The 25,135-nt window shown below is 38.7% G+C and overlaps 2 protein-coding genes and 1 non-coding gene across 6 annotated transcripts in view; 1 reads left to right on the forward strand and 2 right to left on the reverse strand.

Annotated features, from left to right (window-relative positions):
* The window catches only part of DLGAP1 (DLG associated protein 1), a 626,931-nt gene that overhangs the window by 353,207 nt on the left and 248,589 nt on the right, over window positions 1–25,135 (reverse strand). The window lies entirely within an intron of this gene.
* On the reverse strand, window positions 1,562–1,663 carry LOC139014703 (U6 spliceosomal RNA). The gene has a single exon (XR_011472269.1). It is a non-coding gene; the product is annotated as a U6 spliceosomal RNA (small nuclear RNA).
* LOC139014000 (small ribosomal subunit protein eS4, X isoform) lies at window positions 19,604–20,557 on the forward strand. Its single transcript, XM_070420576.1, has one exon. It carries the CDS (start codon window positions 19,737–19,739, stop codon window positions 20,526–20,528), a length of 792 nt encoding a protein of 263 aa, XP_070276677.1. The 5' UTR covers window positions 19,604–19,736; the 3' UTR covers window positions 20,529–20,557.

Consider the following 25,135-nt stretch of genomic DNA (forward strand, 5'->3'; position numbering starts at 1 on the left):
GGGGACGGACTGAGAGCGGCCATAGCTGCTCCCTCCCCCCCGCCCTGTTGAGCCCGCCCCGCCCAAACCCTGCGCACAGCCATTTGCCGATCGCCTCAGGCAAGGGCTGGACTAGCACCTCCCCTGAGGACTGAAGTTTTCCCACAGCTGATTTCCACCGCCAGTCGGCCTGGTGGTCAAATCCCTCTAGTGTTAACTACAACAATTAAGGCTTGGCTAGAACAAGACTGCGCACAGAGACCACAAGGGGGTGCACCAAGAAAGCATAAAAGATGCGGAGACAAAAAAACATGACAGAAATGGAGGATATGGAGCTAAGAATCGCAATTTTGAGGGCTTGCCATAAATTTGTGCAGAGCCTCACGAAAACTAATGAGACCCTCGATGCTACGATAAAGAAATTAGAAAGTAAGCATACACGGACTGAAATAAAGAATATTATACCCAATAGCAGACCAGAGGAGCACAAGAATCAAACCAAAGATTCGACAAAAAACACCCAATTGGAAAAGCAAAATGAAAAAAGAATCCGAAAGTGTGAAGATAGTGTAAGGAGCCTCTGGGACAGCTTTAAGCGGACTAATATCAGAGTCATTGGAGTGCCAGAAGATGAGAGACAGCAAGATATTGAAAACCTATTTCAAGAAATAATGGCAGAAAACTTCCCCCACCTGGAGAAAGAAATGGACTTACAGGTCCAAGAAGTGCAGAGAACCCCAAACAAAAGGAATCCAAAGAGGACCACACCAAGACACATCATCATTAAAATGCCAAGAGCAAAAGACAAAGAGAAAATCTTAAAAGCAGCAAGAGAAAGAGGGTCAATTACCTACAAGGGAATACCCATATGACTGTCAGCTGATTTCTCAACAGAAACTTTGCAGGCCAGAAGGGAATGGCAAGAAATATTCAAAGTGCTGAATACCAAGAACCTACAACCAAGATTACTTTATCCAGCAAAGCTATCATTCAGAATTGAAGGTCAGATAAAGAGCTTCACAGATAAGGAAAAACTAAAGGAGTTCATCACCGCCAAACCAGTATTATATGAAATGCTGAAAGGTATCCTTTAAGAAGAGGAAGAAGAAGAAAAAGGTAAAGATACAAATTATGAACAACAAATATGCATCTATCAACAAATGAATCTAAGAATCAAGTGAATAAATAACCTGATGTACAGAATGAACTGGTGACTATAATGAATCAGGGACATAGAAAGGGAATGGACTGACTATTCTTGGGGGAAAAGGGGTGTGGGAGATGCGGGAAGTGACTGGACAAAAATCATGCACCTATGGATGAACTCAGTGGGTGGGGAGTGAGGGTGGAGGGTGGGGTGGGAGCTGGAAGGAGGGGAGTTATGGGGGGAAAAAAGAGGAACAAATGTAATAATCTGAACAATAAAGATTTAAAAAAAAAAAAAAGAAAACAATGAGGTGGGAATGGCTGGGGCGGGGGGATAAATTGGGGTAAAAGAAGACATATGTAAAACTTTAAAACAATGATAAAAAAATAAAACAATAGGATGGTAGGGAATGAATGGTAACAGAGTAGTTTTTAAAAAAATATGGAACGCTTCACGAATTTGTGTGTCATCCTTACGCAGGGGCCACGCTAATCTTCTCTGTATCATTCCAATGTTAGTATATGCTGAGTGGCCAGATTATTATGACCGGCCAGATTATTATGACCACCCCATCAGTACTTTGTTGGGCCACTTTTTGCCTTTAGTACTGCAGTGATTCTTCTTGGCATTGACTCCACGAGATGTTGAAAGGTGATGCGAGGAATCTGACACCATGCCTGATGAATAGCACTGCCCAGTTCTGTGAGATTTGATGGTTGTGGAACCAGCTGCCTGATGGCTCTTTTAACTTTGTCCCACAAATGCTCAATTGGATTGAGATCTGGTGATTATGGGGGTCACCTAAGCAAGGTAAAGTCTCCCTCATGTTCTTGAAACCACTCCTGCACAATACAAGCACCGTGGCATGGCACATTGTCTTGTTGGAAGAAGCCATTTCCATTGGGATACGCCATCAACATGATAGGATGAACTTGATCAGCAACGATACTTAGGTATGTTGTGCTATTCAGACGTTTATGATGATCTGGCCCTCTAGCAACTTCAGCGCAAAATTATAGCTAATTTGTCTATAAACGTCAGGTGGTCATAATAATCTGGCCACTCAGTGTATGTGCTGCCGAAGCGAGCACAACAGAGTAGTTTTAAAGCATCTTAAATATTTGTCACTCCCTAATGCTATTTTTTAGGTATAATTAAATAATTTTATCCTATAACCTATTCTGTGGTTTCCTTATGTATGCTAATATTAAATTTGATGATGTATCTAATAACGAAATAAGCAGAGAAGTCCTTATAAAATAAATAATAAAGGTTGAAAAAGAATTTTAAATTATGTCTCCTTCCCCCCACCCCCCATTAAACAATAAAGAATTAAAAAAAGAAAAGAGAAGTGGATTGTTGAATCTTAGAACTGAGACTATTATTGGAGAAATTGAGGTGTCCTCTTTCCCACTGGGTGCTGGGGTGGGATACGTACGATATCTCTAAATAAATAATTTTCTGAGAAAAAAAATAAAGCTTGCTAACCTCAATATTAAAAAAATAGATTTTTAAATCATTCTATTTACAAAATTAGAACATATGCCCTTTAAAATAATTTGGTGAGGTGTGTCAGGAGTGGGTAGGAAACTGGTTATTGATAGTAAACTTGTCACATTTATCTACCGTGTCTTTTGCTTCAAACTCTAGGAAACGATGGAAACAATATTTTTTAACCCGTCAAAAACATCACCAAAAGGAGAGAAAAGACCACCATCAGCAGAAAAATTAATTTGAGAGATCTCTGAGAGATGTGAAGCAAAAGTGATCAGACTGAAAGAGAAATAAGGCAGGATAAATCACAGCCCCAAAGCTACAGCTGGAGAGATGAGAATGGTGCTGGGCTTGCTGAGTTAATAGAGGCAGGAAATTCCCAGGCTGGTCAGTTGGGGCGCTACCTATGCAGAGCCTGAGGGGTTCAACATAAGCACAGTTGCCCTCAGCATAAAGTAGAGAGTATAGCTGAAAATGAGAGGCCCCAGGTAACTAGTGCTACCTGGAAGGCAGGGTCCTGGCAGACTGACTGGCAGACAGGCTCAGTCAGCTTCCCTAAACCAGATCTTATAATCAGACCTGTATCCTCAGGGATGCAATCAGACATCTGCAAACATAAAAATGAGCAGAGAACCAAGGATAACTGAACAGCTCCTAAAATTCAATACCATCAAAACAAGAGAAAGACAACACTCAACTATAAGGAGACTACCTTAGAAAACATGTATAAAAGAGCTAACAAAAGGCTATAGTAAATGAGAATATTATCATTATACAAATTAGAGTACTACATGCACTAAAAACACATGAATTGACAAATAACAGAGATCTTAGAAATGTAAATCATAAATATTAAAAAAAACTACAATGGGTTGGCTGAATATTACATACTATGTGTCATATCTTATATCTGTGATATAAGAGGAGTAGTGAGTGTATTAATAAACTGGAAGATGAAAGGGGAAGAAATCTCCCAAACATAACATCCATGAACAATGAGATAAAAAGCACAGGAAAAAAGGTAAGAGACTTGGGAATAACTCTACAAGTTCCAGCATCTGTTTTATTGGATTATATATATAAAAAAGGGTAATGGATGTAAAGTAAATAATTTAAGTACCATATCATAGCTTAGGAGTCCTAAGTCTTTGGGTTAAAAGGATCCTGTGAGTGCCAGGAAGAGTGATTGAATAGACTTGACTCACAAATTGCAGATACTCCAGAAAGCAAGGATAAATATGAACTCCTATGGCAGCGGTTCTCAAACTGTGGGTTGCGACCCCTTTGGGGGTCGAACAACCCTTTCACAGGCATCACCTAAGACCATCGGAAAACACATATATAATTACATATTGTTTTTCTGATTAATCACTATGCTTTAATTATGTTCAATTTGTAACAATGAAATTGGGGGTCACCACAACATGAGGAACTGTATTAAAGGGTCGCGGCATTAGGAAGGTTGAGAACCACTGTCCTATGGGATTCTAGGCAGAGCAGACAGGTGACTTAAAAGGAAGAAAAAGAGAATCAATTCAACAGGATCTCTTTCTTCAAGAGCCCTGAATATAATGGAAGAATATACTCAAAATTCAGATGGACACTGTTTTTGAATCTTTAATTTTATGCCTACCTAACCTAGTCTTTTTCTTGAAAGAGGCATAGGTTTGTACCCTGGAAAAACAAGACATGTCTCTAAGGAAAAGAAAATTGACTATGAAAAATAGTGATGAATAAAGTAACAGGTTAAACACAGAAAATTGTAATTGATGTACAATGTAAAAATATAATAATACTGAACTGAGATCCCAGATTATCTAAATCTGGATCAAACAAGAATGGGGAGTGAGGAAGGCTGTAGAAAGAAAGTTAAAAACATGTTCATGTTCTTATCTTAATTGGGGAAGGTTACAGATACTGACAGATCAGCTAAAGATACTAGAACTCCTATAGGGCTAGAAATAAGATTCTTGAACAACATTAGGAAAAAAAATGAAAACAATATAAGAAAATATAAATAAAATTATCATTTCAAACGTGAGTTATCACAATACATTCAAATGGATAAAATCCCCTGATTATACTGTAGAGACTCCTGTATCATGTGAAATAAGAAAAATCGAAACAAAAGAATGCTCTCTTGCAACAAACATATCTAAAACTAAATGACACAGAGAGTTATTGCAATAAGTGGATTTAAAAATATATACCAGACTAATAAGAAGAAAGGAAGTAAAGAAACATTAATATAAGGTAAAATAGAATTCATGGCAAAGAATATTAAACAGGACTAAAAGAGATATTTCAATATAGATAAAAAGGTTCAATCAAAAAAGATATAAAAATCATAAACATAAAACAACAGAGCTTTTCAAATATGTAAAGCAAAAATAATAATTGTATGGAGTCAAACATCAGGTTGAGAGACTTTAATACATTTATCTCAGAAATCTGCCTGTCAAGTGGTTTCAAATTTTTAAAAAGTGAGGATTAAAGCGCTGTTTCTCAGACTTTAGTGACCATAAAAATCATTAGAAACTAACCCTACATAAAAAACAACAACAACACAGTTGTTATTCTAAGGCCATAATCTTTAGTCTCATCTCTACGCAAACAAGATATGCTTCTTCAGGGACTCCTAATAATTTATGAGTAATGTGATTTTTAAAAATCAGAGATAATCAAAGCTAATGTGGGATTGACTAAATTATTATTTTTGTCTTTTAGATATTACTATATACACATGTATGTATGTTTATAAATATATACATATATATATACACACATATATATATATACAAACAAAATTTTACTCTATACACATGTATGTATGTTTATAAATACACACACACACACAAATACTTGAAAAAATATTTCTTGGAAAAGCAAAATTATTGAGAAGTCATTGTTTCCTATTTGAATCTTTCTTTGGGACAACTGAATATTAATATAAACACTTTCCCACAAAGAGATGATAACATTGGACATTGAAAAGATAAATTGATAAATCTTATAATTGTTTAAATTTTTCTGGTCAATTGTCCATTTTATATTTAAAATGCTTCCTGATTTAATGATTTGAAGCACAACTAACCAAATCTCAGATTGCCCAAGCAATCAGCACATTCTAAGGTAGAATTACCTCTAATAGCCCCATTGTCTTAGTAATTACTATTTCAGAATGTATCATAATGACACTATTATGAATTCCCCTACTACAAAAAGTTTTTCTCTGATACTGTAATAGGTCCAATGGGCCTGCTCATCAGAGCTACCTTGAAGGAGAAGAGTAAGAGGCAATTGATAGCCTTCTTACTTTTAGGCTATCATTATGATTTCTCTAACTCCATTCAAATACCCATTCATGTTACAAAGAAAAAGTCAACTTTGTAATTCAAAATTCCCATTATTCCCAAGTATATTGCAGCTCCGATAGCTGTATTGCAAAAGAGTTTCAGTTGATTTAAAGTAATATATTTTTCTCCATTGAAAAGTATTTCTTCACACAGAAGATAAAGAATGTGCCCACATACCAGTGTCTACATTTTGATTATAGTATCTTGGTTCCTTCAACTACCTCGTGAAGACTGAGGACACATGCAATGCCTGTCTGTGTTACATGCCCCAGTACAATGGATAATGAATATTAAACAGGTAACAGCGGTTCTGTGTAGACATTTAGAATCATGTTTTTTTGCAGACCTTTTCTTTAGAACAATTCTCTTGAGCTCAGATAATTTAGAGCCACAAGGCAAGAGGCCCTGACTGCATTTTAAGCTGAAATCTGACTCCACTGGGAAGGTGAAACCTTTTTTTCATAGATGGAGACTGACTTCTCTTAGATGTGATCTGTCCTAATTAGTCAATGTATTAATCATATTAGAAATCAACATTCATCATCTTCATCATCATCATCATCAAAATTTTCATCACTATTGTCTTTATGTTTTTTACTGTTATGAGTTACATGTAAGTGTTAACTCATTTAACTCTCTCAACTCCATGAGGTAGGTAGGTAGATATTATTTCACCTTGAATTGACAGTCAAGACTGAGGCCAGGGAATTTAAGTAAGTTTCATATGATGACAAAGTTAATAATGCTGGGGTCAGAACTTGGCCTCTGGAGTAAATCTGCTTGTATTCAAAATCCTGCTCCCCCACAACAAACAGTGTGACCACCTGGTACATAATCATGGACATACTTTATAGAGATTGAGATGGGATGGGGAAGAGGAAAAGTACAAACTGTAGGAAGAGGAAAGATTGTGCAAACTGGATGGCATATTAAAAAATGAAAAAAAAAGAGTCGGTTTGGTAAATGCCAGTTTCTGATGCACACTCCAAGGCGAAAATCCATACAAACCCTAGAAGACGCAGCTGTTTATCTAAGAGGAAAATGAAATTAAGAGATCACACTTTGGTAAGGAGAGAAATAAGATATTAAAATGTCCTGTGACCACGAATATAGCACATTTCCCCAGAAAGTAGATGAATTCATTTTAAACCTCCAACTTTACACTTTCAAATCAGAAAAGTCACCTTCAGGCAGTGCCATCTGAGGATAATGAAGGGGTAAAAAGAGAGAGAAGCAAATCTAAAAATTCTGACAAGTTTTAATGCATAAATCAAAGTGACCTTCTTCTAATGTTAGCCAGAAACAAAATAAATAAGCAAAGAGGTTCTTTACACATGGAAAGCTAAGTGGATAGAAATTCCAGCAATTTTCTATGATTTTCCCCCAATATCAGTTGCTTAATAAGAAAAAAAAATCTGTCAACACTGGGAGGAAACAACATTTAGATATTAATCACCCTCTTTTGGAGTTCCTTTGCCAAAGGAGTTAATAAAAGTCAGATTATTTATAGCAAAGATTGTCTTAGTTCACAACTTAAACTCTGATAAATACAATAAGCAACTAACCCAGTAAGATGTTTTTGGAGATAAAAGGAATGAAGCAAGGTCAATATTTTCAAAAGAAAGACATAAAGTGATGGAGAGGCATTGGAGAACATTTTTACAATAACCTATTTAGGAGGAGAGAACCTTATTTATTGGAATAGATTATTTTGAAGAAAATAAATGAAATTCATCTTTTCCCACAACTAATACTTTGTAAAGTTTGAAATACTCATCAGGTAACATGCATGCAATAGATGGGACATGAATGCTTCATGTAAAATAGAGAGCTTTGAACTAGGAGCTAATAGATATGGATTCTAAATCTAGTTCTGTAACTGCCTACACTTGGGTAAGAATTAGACTTTACCCCCTCATGCATCTGTAACTTTTCTGGGGGTCAGATTGTTGAATGGATATATATATATTTAAGATTCTTTCTACTTCTAATTCTCTAGCTAGACACACTGCTTAATTATATAGTTACTAGGGCTTGAAAGGGTTCAGCAAGTTTCTCTCACTTAAAATTTCATAAAAATGACTGCTCTATTTCGAAGGAAGCGGTGGAGGGAGAAAAGGGAGAATCCTTTATCACAGAAATAAATTTATTCTAAAGTCTCACTGTTATCAATTTTATATAATTTTAGCATGGCTCCCAGAAACTCATTTTAATCTTAATTTTGAAAGACAAATCAAGTGCCAAATATTTTTAAAAGTTAATGTATGACTTAAAAATAGTTCAGCCACCTATATTATCATGTTAAATGTCTTCTCCCTCAGGGCCTAAGGAATTTTTAAAAAACATTTTAAAGTATCATTCTTAGCTACTTTATGTTCACCAAGCTAACAAACTCATAAATGCCTAATTGAACAAACACAACCTGCAGTTTTCTGAAAACATCAGATAAAGACCACTTGTGCTATCAAACTTATCCTTTCTTGTCCTGTAAATGTAAACGTAAGTTTTCATTCAGTACATCTCATACTGGTATATTGTTGGCACTCAGAAAATGTTTCCTGAATAAATGGATGACTCACCACATCTAACACACACAGGACAAATTAGAGTATTAAAAAGTCCAGATTCCACCAAAGAAACTTCAATTCCTGCTCAAAACATTTTTCTCCCTTTTCCATTAATCTAACCTTTTGAAGGTCACATCTTTAGTCCCATTAGTTTTCTTGACAGTAAAATCACTTAAAACCTTTGCCACTTCAGAATCATCACAATTTGCCAATGGGAATTTTCCTCTTGTTTACTTCGTGGGGCCCGACATTTGACATTCAACAACGTTCCCAGATCACTACATTAGAAAAAAAATCAGTGGCAATCATTTCCCCAGAGCTTTCTTGTCTCAATAACAAAAAGCGCTGGAAATGGCAACATTTTTCAACATTTTCATATGATTGCTAATTCTTGGCTTCTGGGTTGTGATTAGGCTAACTTTTTTTTTTTTTACTGTGTAATAAAAAATAACTAAAAAACAAAATTACTTTCTTTTCTTGCCTTTCTTAACAGATGTAACAAAATAAAAAATGCTCAACCAACCGGAATAGAAAATGTCCTGAATCTCTAACTATAAAAGAATTTAGCGACTTTATCCCACTTGAAGGCAGCCATATTTCCTTCTGGCTACATTTACATGGGAAACATGTGACTGGACCTCTAATTAGTTTGATGATTTCAGTCACAGGTACACTGTTCCTACAATATGGATGGGAAATAATGAATGGTCAGAATCTCATTGAGCAAAACCAGAGACAGCTGGGTTTATCTGGCATCATTAATCTGGAAAACAACAGCAAGTGCAGAATGGTACTCAATTATCTAGAACATAAGTATTAATAATAACGTTAAGTTTGACAATAACAGATTCAACTTGACATGTCTTCGCACCAGCAACAAGTCAACAATGTTTCTCATTAGTGCTGTTCTTTGTTCAGTTGTATTTAAATGCAACATGAATTTATAATGTCTTACAAGAGACATGCTGATTATCTGAAAAGAATCTACAGATGTTTAAAAATCAGAATTTGTTGTCTGTAATCTAATAGTGGAGCTGATTATTGGAACTGAACCCACTATAGCCCTAGGAGTCTTTCCACAGCTAACTCTCACCATCTCTCCCCTTTCCTTCCCACATGTGTCCCTCTGTCCTCCATCTTCCCAACGCTATTGAACTTCTAAAACCCTTGTTTTCTGGGGGCTCCTCCTCTCCAGCTCATCTTATGCCCGCAGTCCCTCCTTGCTCCTTGCCTTCTGAAGTGCAGAAGAAAGGGGGGCCGGGTAAGAGATCAACCAAAGGACTTGTCTGCATACATATGAGCAAAACCAATGGACACAGACAGTAGAGGGGGTGGGGGGCTTGTGCTTGGGGGAGGAGGTAGTGGGGGAGAGGTCAGTGGGGGAAAAAGGGAGACTCGTGTAATACTTTAAACAATAAAGAATTTTAAAAAACCTGAAGCTTCACTTTTGGTCATCAGCTCAGTATAGTTTTCCCCAATTATACTGTTTTTCTTGTCTCCTTAGAATAACACATTTTTGTAAATAATATATATTGTAATGGAAAGAGCTCCCTAGAGTTGGTACATTTGACAGGACCAGGCAGAAACTTGCCAGAACTGAGAGTTAACAGAGGTACAATAATAAAAGCTTCATCTACGGAGGCAGCAATGTTCAGCCTTTTCCATCTCATGGCACACACAAACGAATCACTAAAACTCTGCAGCACACCAAAACTATATTATGTTTTGTCAATCTGACAAAAACAGGTATAAGTTTGATTCAGTCACACTGGACGGCTATTGTTTTGCTGGCTGTTGCCATTTTTTTGTTGACAATCTAAGGGGAAAGAGGTCAGTGCCCCTGACTAAACAGTCAGGTATTGCATGTTTAAAACATTTTTGTGGCACACTGGTTGAAAATCGCTGCACCATGGCATTAAAACCTAGTCTATACCTTGGAAGTGTTGAAACTTTTTTTTTCATGTATGGAATTGACACAAAATGAGGAACTTATACAATGAAGTAGAAAAAAGACAAAAGAAAAAATCCTAATGTGAAAAAACTGAGTTTTAAAAAATGAAGGGTCTGCATACTGTACTTGGAGGCATCATCACTAAAGCCTTGTGCCTTCGTGTCAATACTTTGCCCTCTCCATTCATAGGCACACCTCAGAGATCTCACAGGGATGGTTCAAGGCCACTGCAATAACATGAATATCACAATACAGTGAATCACACATATTTTTTGTTTTCCCAGTGTATAAAAAGTTATGTTTACACTATACTGTAGTCTATTAGATGTGCAATCGCATTGCCTAAAAAACAAGGCACACCCCTTAATTAAAAGATACTTTACTGGTTAAAAAAAATGCTAACCATCACCTGAGCTTTCAGTGAGTCATAATCTTTTTGCTGGTGGAGGTCTTTCCTTAACACTGAGGGGTGCTGACTGATCCGGGTGGCGATTTCTTAAACAGGACAACAATGACGTTTGCTGCATCAATCGACTCTTCCTCTCAGGACTGATTTCTTTACAGCACTAGGCGCTGTTTGACAGCACTTTACCCAGAGTAGAACTTTCCAAATTGGAGTCAGTCCTCTCAAACCCGGCTCCTGCTTTATCAGCTAAGTTTATGTAACGTTCTAAATCCTTTGTCATCACTTCAACACTCTTCACGGCATCTTCAGCAGGAGCAGAGCCTCTCAAGAAACCACTTTCTTTGTTCATCTATGCAAGGCAACTCCTCATTCGTTGAAAGTTTTATCGTGAGATCGCAACAATTCAATGATCACCGATCACAGATCACCATAACAAATATAGTAAAGAAACGTTTTACATATTGTGAGAATTACCAAAATGTGACACAGGGACACAGCGTGAGCAAATGCTGTTGGAAAAATGGCACCAAAAGACTTACTCAGCAGGGTTGACACAAACCTGTAGTTTGTAAAAAAAAAAAAAACTTATCTGTGAAGTGCAATAAAGCAACATCAAATGAGGTGTGCCTGTATATTAAACCATGCTACTGTTTTCCTTGGCCACATACCTGTTTTCATTCTTTCTTCACAGTATATATCACTCTTTGTTATGATATAGTAAGGGATTGTTTGCTGGATGTTTGCTTCCTTCACAAGAATGAAGGAGGCCCTGAGTCGGGAACTGGTTCTGCTCAGAGCAGGTCTCCAGTAGATCTCTGTAATTAGTTTATTCACTCTAAGTAACCCAAAGCGTCATGGTTAAAGAACCCAGATTTTGTCCTCTTTGTATTTTATCACCTAAAATGCAGAATTACACAAATATTGTTAAGGAATGGATTAAAATAAGTGGTTACATGTCCAGTAATTTTTTAGGTGACACGAATTTAAAATGTATGTAATTCTAAGTAGAGAAGAGCCATAACTTCCAATGGTGACAAATCTAAATCTTACAGATGACAATAGGGAAAGTGAGCTGTTTAAAAATACGTAGGTGCCAACGCCTTCTGTGAATGTAAACCAGCCTTTCCAGTTTCAAAGTTTCATGTACACTGGATCCCTTTGCAGGCTGCGAGGCCTCTGTAAAGGAAAGCACCTGAGACTCAAGAGCTCTGAACCATAGGAAGTGGCAAGTGCCCCTGACAGGAATGTAAGCTGGCCCGGGGACCAGGCAGAATGATGAAGCCCATGGCAGAACATGGCCTAGTCATGGAGGGGAATGGCCCAGCTGCTGGGAAAGTGTCATAGGGCTTTCAGCATTGAAAGTATCCTGTTCATTGAAAACAACAGATACTTCCCTGCATGCCTTTCCAGTTTCAAAGTTTCATGTACACTGGATCCCTTTGCAGGGAAGTAAATTATTAAAGGCTTACGAGACTTGACAGAGTTACAATGAGATTTAAACTTTACTATCCTTATACTTATCCTTCACGAAAGACTATTCCGTTTAACTAATAAAATTGACATGGAAATACTGACAGATTAAAGTACTCACAATCAATTGCTGAGGCAAGCAGGACCAGCATTAGGTCAAGTGATTGGACTCATAAAATTGCAGGACATGTTTTCCAAGTTACACTCATTTATATTTAAAATAAATCATTGTATAAACGGCCCAGTTTAAGATAAGTAGGGGGAAACACCAATCAGAAAGGATATGTGCACCCCTATGTTCATAGCGGCACAATTTACCATAGCTAAGATTTGGAAACAGCCTAAGTGCCCATCAGCAGATGAGTGGATTAAAAAACTGTGGTACATCTACACAATGGAATACTACACTGTGGTAAAAAAGAAGGAATTCTTAGCATTTGCAAAAGCATGGATGGAACTGGAGAGCATTATGGTAAGTGAAATAAGCCAGGCAGAGAAAGATAAATATCACATGATCTCACTCATTTGTGGAATATAATGAACAACATAAACTGATGAACAAAAACAGATCTAGAGACAGAGAAGCATCGATCAGACCGTCAAACCTCAGAGGGAAGGTAGGGGAGGGCGGGGGTAAGGGTGAGAGATCAACCAAAGGACTTGTATGCATACATATAAGCCTAACCAATGGACACAGACACCAGGGGGTGAGGGCATGAGTGTGGGTGTGTGTGTGAGGGGGCAATGAGGATAAGGACACATATGTAATACCTTAATCAATAAAGAAAAAGAAAGAAAAATTAAACAGACCTTGCCATGTCTGTTCGCGCGCGCACACACACACACACACACAAGATAAGTAGGGGGAAAGCACACTGGGTGTCTCTCCAGAAGGCACATGAGTTGGTATTTTCAATCCTTCCCCCTGTGACTCATGTGAAACCAGGGCTGACTGCCTCCAGTGTCACTAAAATTGAAAGTGAAACTCTAGATATTTCACCCATTGGATCTGTTAAATCCTCAAAATCTCAATTTTTCACATGAAAAACTGGTATACAAAGAGGTTATATAAATGCTTATGGAAGTGCCAGTGCCACAATTTTACAAAACCCCAAGAGTCTTTTTAAATTACTTTGAAGTAATATAACATAACCTGGAAACCCTGTATTCAATAATGTTTCTTAGGTAGAAGAATGGAGCGTTCAAGGGAGGAAGGTGGTGGCATGCTAGATGTAGACTCACGTTTCCTTAAAACTTGAGGACTGTTAACAGTTTGACATTCCCTGTGACAATAAGAGAAAGACCACAGCTTTCATCCCCATGTGGAGTAGCTAGCAATTCTCTATTTTATGGCCACAGATTATATTCCTGAACATTGACTGTCTCGCAAATACATTCCCTTGTGGATAAAGCTGACAGAGTGTGGTTTGGTGAGCGAAACACCATCATCACTGCTGAAGACATCCATGGTCCAAGCCATACTGGTGGGGCTGGTCAGAAGCAGCATAAACTTCCCCTGTAAATTCAAGGCAAAGGGAAGGGGATGGGCAGGCTTGAACTGTGTGCCCCATTAGGCATATGCTCACTCTCTAGCCTTCATTGGCTTGTAGAGAGAAGGGAACTCGGAGAGAGGGGACTGGTGGGAGGGTATGTGTTGGAGCTCTTTCCATAGATTTGAGCCAAGAGGCCACTGTCAGGTTTCTTTTTTTTTTTTTTTTTCTCTATCCAGGAACGGGTGCTTGATTTAGGGAACCACCACCAACAAATAAACCAAAAACCAAAATAACACCTGCATAGGCAGTGGACTAAAAGAAGCAGAGGTCAACTGACCAGGGGAGAGAAAACAAGCAGGAAAAAAATATCTGTGTTTCTGATCTTTTCACCTGGCAGATCTTACCAAATCACTCATCTGTCATCTATTTCTGGGTGCATAAGAGATTATATGGATGGTTGTCCAACTTTAATGTGGGTAAGAATCAGTAGCTTGTTAACAATGAGATTTCAGGTTCTTATCACTAGAGGCCCTGACGCAATAAATCTAGTGTGTAGCCAGGAATGTGCAATTTAAATAACCTCCCAGAAGTGAGTCTTACACGCTCTTGGAGAAACAAGGGCCTCAAACAACTATTAACCAGCAGACATATCTCTCATAATATATTTCTGTCAAGTTTAATCCAGATATTAAAGTATTTTTTTAATCAATTTCTTCTTCATTAAGAATGTTTAGAATCAAGGCAACAATAAAGTTGGTATCATAAACTAACCAGGGAGCCATTTCTTTCACTTTTGTTAGGTAATATCTAATTTTAAAGAAGATTTTGAGTTTGACTATGTTCTATGAAAAATGCCATCTAGTCAAATAGCCATGTTCCTATTTAACAAGAATGTGAAATGAGAGAAAAATAGATTTAAAGTTCTTTATGCCTAAAAACAGTTATTTCATAGTGCTTTCCTCTATCAAATTTGCTTTTGAGGAATCAGAATTTAATTTTAAATCCAATTTCACTATGCCACACTGTGGCTCTTCATGAACTCTCTTATTAATGACTAGAGGCCCGGTGCACGAAATTCATGCATGGGTAAGGTCCCTAGGCCTGGCCGGTGATCAGGGCCAATTAGGGCCTTCCTTCATTCCACGCTGCCCCATGGTGGTCAGCGCACATCATAATGAGCGATCCAACTCCTGTCTCCTGGTAGAACTCCAGAGGGGGGCAATTTGCATATTAGCCATATATATATATATATATATGTATATATATATATATTAGTGGCCCGGTACACGAAATTCGTGTCCCTCAGCCCAGCCTGCACCCTCTCCAATCTGGGACCCCTCGGGGGATGTCCGACTGCTGGTTTAGGCCCGATCCCTGTAGGGATCCCTGTAGGATCGGGCCTAAACCAGCAGTCAGACATCCCTCTCGCATTCCGGGACTGCTGGCTCCTAACCGCTCACCTGCCTGCCTGCCCGATTGCCCCTAACCACTCTGCCTGCTGGCCTGCTCGCCCTCAAATGCCCCCCACCTGCCGGCCTGCTCACCCCCAACTGCCTCCCCCCCACCAGCCTGATCACCCCCAACTGCCCTCACCTGCCGGCCTCATTGCTCCCAACTGCCTTCCCCTGCTGGCCTCATGGCCCCCAACTGCCCTCCCCAGCTGGCCTGATGGCCCCCAAATGCCCTCCCTGGCTGGTCTCCCGGAAGGTCTCTTGGTCTAATTAGCATATTACCCTTTTATTAGTGTAGATAACTGGAATTATCTAAAGTAAAATATTAATTAAGAAAAATATAGTTGTCTTCCTTGTCTTCCCTCTTATGATGTGGTGGAAGAAATATGTTTAGAGAAGGGAAAATATAATTTATTAAGCACTGTATGCCAGTGACAATGGCTTTCTCTTGGACCAAACTCTAGCCAGGCTCCTCTGAGCCCTCTTCTTCCTCAACCTTAGCTTATAAAGACTTGAACAAACACTAACATAGTTTTTCACAGCTAAAGTCTGCATCCCTAAGATGACCCTAGTCCTACCTTAAAGTAAAACCCTGGGCTGCCAAAAGAACTATGTCAGCCAACACCTGGAGATAGGCTCCATCTCCCAGCCTCTGTGGAAGGTCATGGAGCCTACCTTCATAAGCATTAGTTAGCAAACCCAGGTGGGGGTCACTTGGACCAACCCTCCCATTCCAGGTTTTTGTAATGTTCCATTTCCCTGACTCTATAAAGCCCCAGCTTGCCCGGATCCTGACTCCCTCATTCACCCTTTAAAATTCAGTCATTTTCGTACAAATCAAAGTTGATGGAGTTCAGTTCACACTGGACTTTTCCCTGCTTCAATAGTATATTACTGAATAAAATTTGTCCTTACCATGTTAACTAGTGTCCAGCCCTATTTATGTTTGACACCAGACACTGCACCAGATCTTTCACATACATGAGACCTCCACAGAGTGTCCCCATTTTTGTAGCGGGAGGGATTGAGAGGTTGAAAGTCAGGCACCTGGTTTCAGGACAGGATTCTGAGACCTGTCTTGCTCTGGGGCACATGTTCTCTGTGGGGCTGGCTTCAGGTGTGTGGAGGTTGCATGATCGCACAGGGCCCCACACTTGGTTTAATGCTCTGCTGTAGCTGCCTCAAAGTTCTCAATTTTAGAGCAAGGGATTCCATATTTTAATTTTTTCCACTGGACCCTGCAAATTATGTAGCTCATTTCACTTCCTTGGCTTGTTTTTGGTTAGGACCTCCCAAACATTTCAAACTCAAAGTTAGAAGGGATCAATGGCATATGCTCTCCACTCTACACAGAGGGCAGAGTACAAAGCTGCTCAGGGAAGGAATGCCTAGAAAGGTCCATCTAAGTCAGTGGTTCTCAACCTTTTGGCCCTTTAAATACAGTTCCTCATGTTGTGACCCAACCATAAAATTATTTTCGTTGCTACTTCATAACTGTAATGTTGCTACTGTTATGAATCGTAATGTAAATATCTGATATGCAGGATGGTCTTAGGCGACCCCTGTGAAAGGGTCGTTCGACCGCCAAAGGGGTCGCGACCCACAGGTTGAGAACCGCTGATCTAAGTGTTTGTAGGAATTTATGCATTAATAGGGATTTGAAGTCTTATTGTAAAAACCAAAAATTCAAATCTATTTAAGAGATAGATGACTATATTTTTAAAATTGTGGGCCCTGCTCCTGACCAACAGTATCAGCAACTCTGAGCAAGAGGCCTGGGAACTATTTTTTTTAAAGGTGTTTTATTGATTTTTAGAGAGAGAGGAAGGGAATGAAGAGAGAGAGAGAGAGAGAGAGAGAGAGAGAGAGACATTGATGCGAGAGCAAAACATTGATTGGATGCTTCCTGTAAGCCTCCTATTTGAGATGGAACCCGAAACCCTGGTATGTGCCTGGCCTGGGAATGGAACAGCGACCTTTAGGTGCATGGGATGATGCTCAACCAAGTAAGCCATACTGGCCAGTGCGTAGATGCCTATATTTTTAATGTTGAGTTACATTGGTTAAAATATTATTCCTACTGTTTTATCTGCAGTGTGTTTAGAAACCAGCTATGTAACTTATTGAGCATTACTGATGTTCTCGTATAAACATGCATAATACGTATTAAATTCTTATTTACTTTATGTTAAAAAAGGTTTAGGTTTCTGACAAAATGACTTTGTTCTAATTTTGCTTTGTTTCATACATTTTAATTTCTTTTGGTTACATTAAGGACAAGATCTCTACCACATGCTCGTATTTCTCTTTCTATGAAAACAATGTATCTTTTTCTGGATTATAAAAGTAATGCATGTTCCCTGTAGAAAATATGAAGACAACCAAAATTACCCATAATTGATCAAGTAGAGAAAATATTTTGGTATCCATCATTTTGTCTTAGGCATTTATATAGGGATAGGTATATATTTTTATGTTTATTGTCTTATTTATGGATTGATTAATTGATCAATCTATATCTACTTGGAATTACAAAATTCATATGCTATTGTTTTTTCATTTATTTTATCCTAAGAATGTCTCTTGTGGAAAAAAAATGGTTCTTTAACAAAACTTGTTTAACAACCTATCCAGTGTTAAAAATTTGAACTTGCCCTAACCGGTTTGGCTCAGTGGATAGAGCGTTGGCCTGCGGACTCAAGAGTCCCAGGTTCAATTCCGGTCAAGGGCATGTACCTTCGTTGCGGGCACATCTCCAGTAGGGAGTGCGCAGGAGGCAGCTGATCGATGTTTCTCTCTCATCGATGTTTCTAACTTTCTATCCCTCTCCCTTCCTCTCTGTAAAAAAACAAGAAAATATATTTAAAAAAATAAAAATTTGAACTTGTTCTCTTCTTTTTAAACCTTGTTTTTTGTGCTTGACTCTAATCAAGGACAGCATGCTTCAAGGAACAGGTATCAACTTGATGGGGAACATATCACATAATCAAAACTGCATATCCTAAGTCTACGAATCAGGAGGGTTTTCTGTACTTACAGGACATAAATATAGAACAGATCATTCCATACTGTTCTATATATACTAGAAGAAAATTGCTGAAGCAGGCCAGGCAGTCTCAGGGCAACTGAATAGTAAATTAAATGCATAAATGAAAACGGAGAGGGAAAACACTATTTGCAGAAGCTTTCCAAATGTCAACCTCTTTAAAAATCAGGAAGCTAATTATTTACTGCACAGACAAGTCACCAAGGCAGGAAAAAAAAAAATGGGCTGCCTTGGGGTTTGATTATTCCCCCCAAGCAGTGATTATATGCATCAGCATCCTATTCACTGACATGCTAATTAGGAGCTTCATCTTCATTGAAGAATCTGCTTCCTTTGTTTAATTCAGCAAAACCAGCTGAAATCAGAAGTCTGTTCCTTAGGAAACCTTTGTCCCCTCCTTATCAGGCATCCTGCTTGATCTCAGCCCCCCAAAACAAAATGGATTTTTCCTGCTTTAAACATAAAGGATTTCCTTAGATAACCTCGGAGCTTAATTACCTGGTCCAGGCAAACAACCTGAAACTGCCTCCTGCCATTTCCCCACCAGAATCCCTTGTCCTTCCATGTTTCAGAGGTGTCTCTATTTTCATTCCCTTTTGAATTCTGGAACTTCTTTTGAAAGTGATTACTGTCTTTGCCATCAACATGGTTTGATTTAATAATTTGGGAATCTCAATGAAATTTAAACTGGGCGGAAATAGGAAAAGAAGGTCTTTTATCCCAAATAGATACTGTTCACTTATTTTATTTACCTCTTACCAGTGGGGGCAATGAAGCTCAGAAATGGGAAATGGTGCTGAGTAGCATGGGAGAAGGTGTGGGGAAGGACTTTGGAAGAATTGCTGCATCAAGAGAAGGCTGAGAGGGCATTCCAAAGAGCACTGGGTTTTGAATAGGTTTAGCTTGCCATCTGCTGAAAAGAGCCTGGATTTAGTCATTCAACTGCCGTCTCGGTCTCAGTCTATTCAGCGTTAAGACCAAATAATAAAGTATAAACAAATCTGTTTTCTAAATTGTGAAGTGCTAAGTAAAAAGTGGCTTTATTATCATTAACTTATTAATATATGTCTTGACTAGACATCATTCAAATTCTAGAAAATAATTCTAAATTGAAATGCCACTGACTGGCTACACATTACTAACTGGAATCAGTTGATTTAGGCAGAACTATCCACGTGGCTGGAGTGAGGACACCGCCCTAATTACTAAAATACTTCAATATGGATGGGCAAGATAGCGTGGGGTCAGGGCGTCAGACACCATTGCGTGAGACACCATTGCGACGGAGACCGAGGCGTGGCGGGTGACTACTTTCTTAAACTTCATTTCGTTTTTACTAGCAAGAAGAGAGTCCTCTTTCCGTGCCTAGCACAGCCATGGCTCGTGGTCCCAAGAAGCACCTGAAGCGTGTAGCAGCTCCAAAGCATTGGATGCTGGATAAACTGACCGGGGTATTTGCTCCTCGTCCATCTACCGGTCCCCACAAGCTGAGAGAATGTCTCCCTCTCATCATTTTCCTAAGAAACAGACTTAAGTATGCCCTAACAGGAGATGAAGTAAAGAAGATCTGCATGCAGCGGTTCATTAAGATCGATGGCAAGGTCCGAACCGATATAACCTACCCTGCTGGCTTTATGGATGTCATCAGCATTGATAAGACAGGAGAGAATTTCCGTCTGGTCTATGACACCAAGGGTCGCTTTGCTGTTCATCGTATAACACCTGAGGAGGCCAAGTACAAGCTGTGCAAAGTGCGGAAGATCTTTGTGGGCACCAAGGGAATCCCTCATCTGGTGACCCATGATGCTCGTACCATCCGCTACCCTGATCCCCTCATCAAGGTGAACGACACCATTCAGATTGATTTGGAATCTGGCAAAATTACCGATTTCATCAAGTTTGACACAGGTAACCTGTGTATGATCACCGGAGGTGCCAACCTGGGAAGAATTGGTGTGATCACCAACAGAGAGAAACACCCTGGTTCTTTTGACGTAGTTCATGTCAAAGATACCACTGGCAATAGCTTTGCCACCCGGCTCTCCAATATTTTTGTTATTGGCAAAGGCAACAAACCATGGATTTCCCTTCCCCGTGGAAAGGGTATTCGCCTCACCATTGCTGAAGAGAGAGACAAGAGATTGGCAGCCAAACAGTTGGTGAAATGAGCTGACGTGACATAATTAGAAGAGTCTTTGTTCTTAATTTAAGAAAATGCAGCATGGCGGGGGCGGGGTTGGGGAAAATGGACACTCCCACTAAGATGCTAATAATTCCTAACCTAAATTTCATTCCCTTTTCCTGTGGGGCTTAACAGCTAAATGAGTATGACAGTCCTTTACCCTAAAGTCATTCTCGCTTCAACCTCTTCCTTTTTTTAGATAGCCGAGTTAGTTCATTATACTTTTCAGTTTGTAACCAGCTATCGGCTCCTGAAAAGCTCTTATTTCATTTATTTGTTTATTCCCTTTTAGTCACATTTCTTACTTCCTATCTCATAGCTGCATGGGCAATTACTCTGATGTATTTTCAGCATATATTTGAATTTGTAGGTTTCTAGCAAATTAAGTAGTTTTGTTTTGACTTTATGTAATTGTAATTAAAATGCAAATAAAGATTTTCATTAAAGGTAATGTATTAATATTGGTTTGTGAAATGTAACAAATACACCATACCACTGTAGGATGTTTAGTAATTGGTGAAACTGATGCCAGGTACATAACAGCTCTGTACTATCTTAATTTTTCTGTAAATGTAAAATTACTTTAAAAAATAAAGCCTATTAAAAAATAAATTAAAAAAAATATGGATGAAAAGTCATTTTCATAGTCACAATTGGCTGGGATATTTAAAAAGGTAATGGTTTGGTTTCTGTTCCTTTTAGCTCTTTGTTAGAATTGATATATTATTGGACGTGTCTTTCTGATACTGTGCTCTCCATGGCAAGGGAATATAAATCAGCAAAAGATACTATTCCTGCACTCAAAGAGGGAACTATATGGGTAAAAGCCAAGTGGAGAACAATTTTTGCAGCTCTCACCAAAACTGGAAATCTTTTACCCTCCTGAGCATCTTGAGTAGCGCAAATAGATATGAGGTTCTCAGTAAATGAAGGTTGACTGCTGAAAAAAATAGCTTATTCATTATTATAAGCATTTAATGCTATAAAATTTCCTTTTTAAGTACCGCATTAACTGTGTCTCACAAGTTCTGATATTTGTTTTCATTTGCATTCCACTCAAAATAACTTTTAAATTCCTGTTGTGACTTTTTCATTAACCTGTGGGTTTCTTAGAAAAGAGTTTTCTCACTAGCTTTATTGGCATGTAACTGACATATAACATTGTGTAAGTTTAAGGTATAAAATGTAATGTCTATATATGACCAGACGTCCTTCCGAACGAAATTGGGGCTGCGAGGGAAGCCCCGATCCCGGGTGCCTGCCGGTGGCTGGAGGGAAGAAAGGCCTACTCTTGAACAAATTTCGTGCATCGGGCCTCTAATATAAATAAATATATATAAAATAACTATAATAAGGTTAGTTATTACTTCACACAGTAAATTTTATTTTGTGCTGAGAACTTTTAAGATCTACTTTCTTAGCAACTTTCAAATATATAATAGTGTTAACTATAGTCACCATGCTGTACCTTATATTTCCAGAATTTGTTCATCTTATAATTAGAAGTTTGTACCCTTTGACTACCTTCACCCATTCCTTCCCTGCTCCCTTCCTCTGGTACCCATCAATCTTCTTCCTTCTTTTCTTTTCTTTTCTTTTCTTTTCTTTTCTTTTCTTTTCTTTTCTTTTCTTTCTCTTTTCTTTCTTCTCTCTCTCTCTCTCTCTCCCTTCCTCCCTCCCTCCCTCCCTCCCTCCCTCTCTCCCTCCCTCCCTTCCACCCTTCCTTCCCATATTTTTATTTATTTCAGAGAGGAAGGGAGAGGGAGAGAGGGATAGAAACATCAATGATGAGAATCATTGATCCGCTGACTCCTGCATGCCCCATACTGGGGATCAAGCCTGAAAGCCAGGGGTGTGCCCTGAACAGGAATTGAACTGGTAAACTCTTGGTTCATTGGTCGACCCTCAACCACTGAACCACATTGGCCAGGCAAGATCTCTCCTTTTTCTTAATGCAGGCATTTGTTGCTATAAACTCTTCTCTTAGAACCGTTTTTGATGCATCCCATAAGTGTTTCCATTTTCATTTGTGTCAAGATATTTTTTGATGTTTTCCTTGATCCATTGGTTGTTCAGGAGCTTGTTGTTTAATCTCTACATATGTGTGAATTTTCCAGTTTTCTTTTTCTGCTTTAGGACAAATAAAGCTCTATTTCACGTAACTAGGAGACAAGTCTATTATCAGCTGTCAAAATTCTTGGTGAACTTGACCACCCTTGAAGAAAACACGTGGAATGATTACATTTGTAGGGAATAAGCAAGCTTGCTTATTTCTTCCTTCTGTTTATTGTTTATTTTTAAGTAACAGCAAGAATGGAAAATAAGCTCAAAATGATTGAAAAGGGCTAGAGACACTGGAGTTGTTTATTCACCCGCTTAAGTGAGCAATTACACAACTGCAGCAGCTGCTTTTTTAAGGGCCTCATTTCTTCAGGGGTTACCTAGGCCTGCCTCCCCCTTCCAGCCTGCTCTGCATTTGGTGCCTCTGAGCCCGGAGCTGCAGTGGGCTTCCCACGGGTGAGAGTGCCTTGGGGTTGAGCATCATGTGCTCTTCCTCTGTCCATTCATTATTCTCCCCGCCCCCTGCTCCCATCTCTGAGATGCTAATTGATTTTTAATCCAAAAATATATAATTAAATGTTTTTGGTTTAAAAAAGTACAACCAACACACTAAAGTGAAAGGCTCCCTTGTCAATTATATTTCTTCTTCTTGGATTTGAATGTTTGTATCCTTTGCTTAAGTTTGCCATCGATATTTTTCTATTTACATGTAGAAGTTCCTTATATGTTTGTACTACTTGTTCTTTGTGGGTATTTGTACCAGTCATTACATTGCCTTTTAACTGTATCTCTGTGCTTTATAATTAGTTGTGAATTTTTGAAATGTGGATGCCAATGTATCAGCTTTTTTTCTTTATACCTTTTAGCATTTAGTATCTTTTTTCTAGAAAAGTCTTTCCTACTCCAAAGTTATAAATGTATTCTCCATTTTTTAAATTGCTCTCTGGGGTTTAGATTTTCTACATTTAAAAAACTAGGTTATACATTTACATGCTTGAAAAATCAGCTATATAAAAAGATATGTACTAGAAAGTCTTGCTACCCACTCTGAATTTGTTCTATTTATCCCCTTGCCACTATATTTACCCATTTGATTTAGCTTATTCTTCCAGTGTTTCCTACACACACACACACACACACACACACACACACGCAAATATATATTTGTAACTGCTTATCTATCTACTAGAGGCACAGTGCACGAAATTCATGCATGGGTAGTGTCCGTAGGCCTGGCTGGCGATCAGGGTTGATCGGGGCCTTCCAGCTGCCGGCTGCGGCCTCCCTTCCCCGGTTTCCAGCCGCCCGCTGGGGAACCCCATGGCCAGCTTGGAAATGGGCGTGGGTAATGACGTCATGTAGCAATGCCCAGCTTCCTCTTCCTAGCAATGACTAACCCCCTTGCAGTTTCTTCAGCCTAGGAACACGACCTGGTGCAAACACTTTACACTGTAACCAAATGCTTGTGAAGCGTTTTTCCGTGCCTCATCTCATTTGATCCTCACAGAAGTCCTAAAGTAGGTACATAGGAGACTCGGTGGAATCCTATTTTCTTTTCATTAGCCAGAAAACAGAGATTTAGAAAGCTTAGAAACTTGACTCAGCTGAAAAGAAGACATGGTGGACCTTGAAAATGACTTCAGGTTTCCTCATTGTGCAGAATATAGTCAAACACTGCTGCAGTTAAATATTTTACCCTTTGTTCTCCCTGTGTGATCTACAATAATAACCTGCTTTGTGTTGATATTTACTGCTGTGTTGCTGACAATCACCTGAAAGAGAAGTTGGGGTGCTTACTGGGCTGGAAAAAGTTTAGCTACATCAGAAAGCAGGTCTAATTAAACAAGTTTACTCTATATCTATAAAAGGCTACGTTGACTTGCACATGCGTGATACATATAAAGCTCTCAATGGTGCCAATTGCACGTGTGTATTTTGATCTGTCATTGTCTATTGTGAATTTGGTTGACACTTCTATTATAGAGAAAGGGCGAATAGCAATAGTAAAATATTTATTCTAATTAATTTCCTTTCAATGTGCACCAATTTGTGCACCAGGCCACTAGTATAACTATAGATGAACATATATAAATGCATATATATATATAAACATATGTATGTATATATCCTATTTTACTAAACAGAAGAATGCCTTAACACTTTAGTATACCAATAAGGCTGGAATTTTAAAAATAATCTGATGTAAGAATTTAATTTTTCCGTCTAAATAGATGTTTGACTTAACGTTCTTTTGCTGTCTCTCTTTCCTAACTGTGCTGAGGTACCACTGTGGTGTCTCTTGCCTCACCTTCTGTAAAGTGTAAATTTTCCTTTGAGAACCCACATCTGACCTAGTGGCAGCCTTATGGGGTGTGTAAATTGAACTAATGCTCAGGATTGGGATGGGTCCAGCAGTCGCTTATCATAATGGCCATATTAGGTTTAGGTATATAATCTAAGCCATGTAGAATGAAACTTAAAACGCTACATGGAATGCTGAGCAGCAATGGCCACTTTTACACTAGATATGAG

This window comes from Myotis yumanensis, unplaced genomic scaffold, assembly GCF_028538775.1.
Source record: "Myotis yumanensis isolate MYYU_CA2020_CCGP unplaced genomic scaffold, mMyoYum1.0.hap1 SCAF_7, whole genome shotgun sequence".
NCBI lineage: Eukaryota > Metazoa > Chordata > Mammalia > Chiroptera > Vespertilionidae > Myotis > Myotis yumanensis.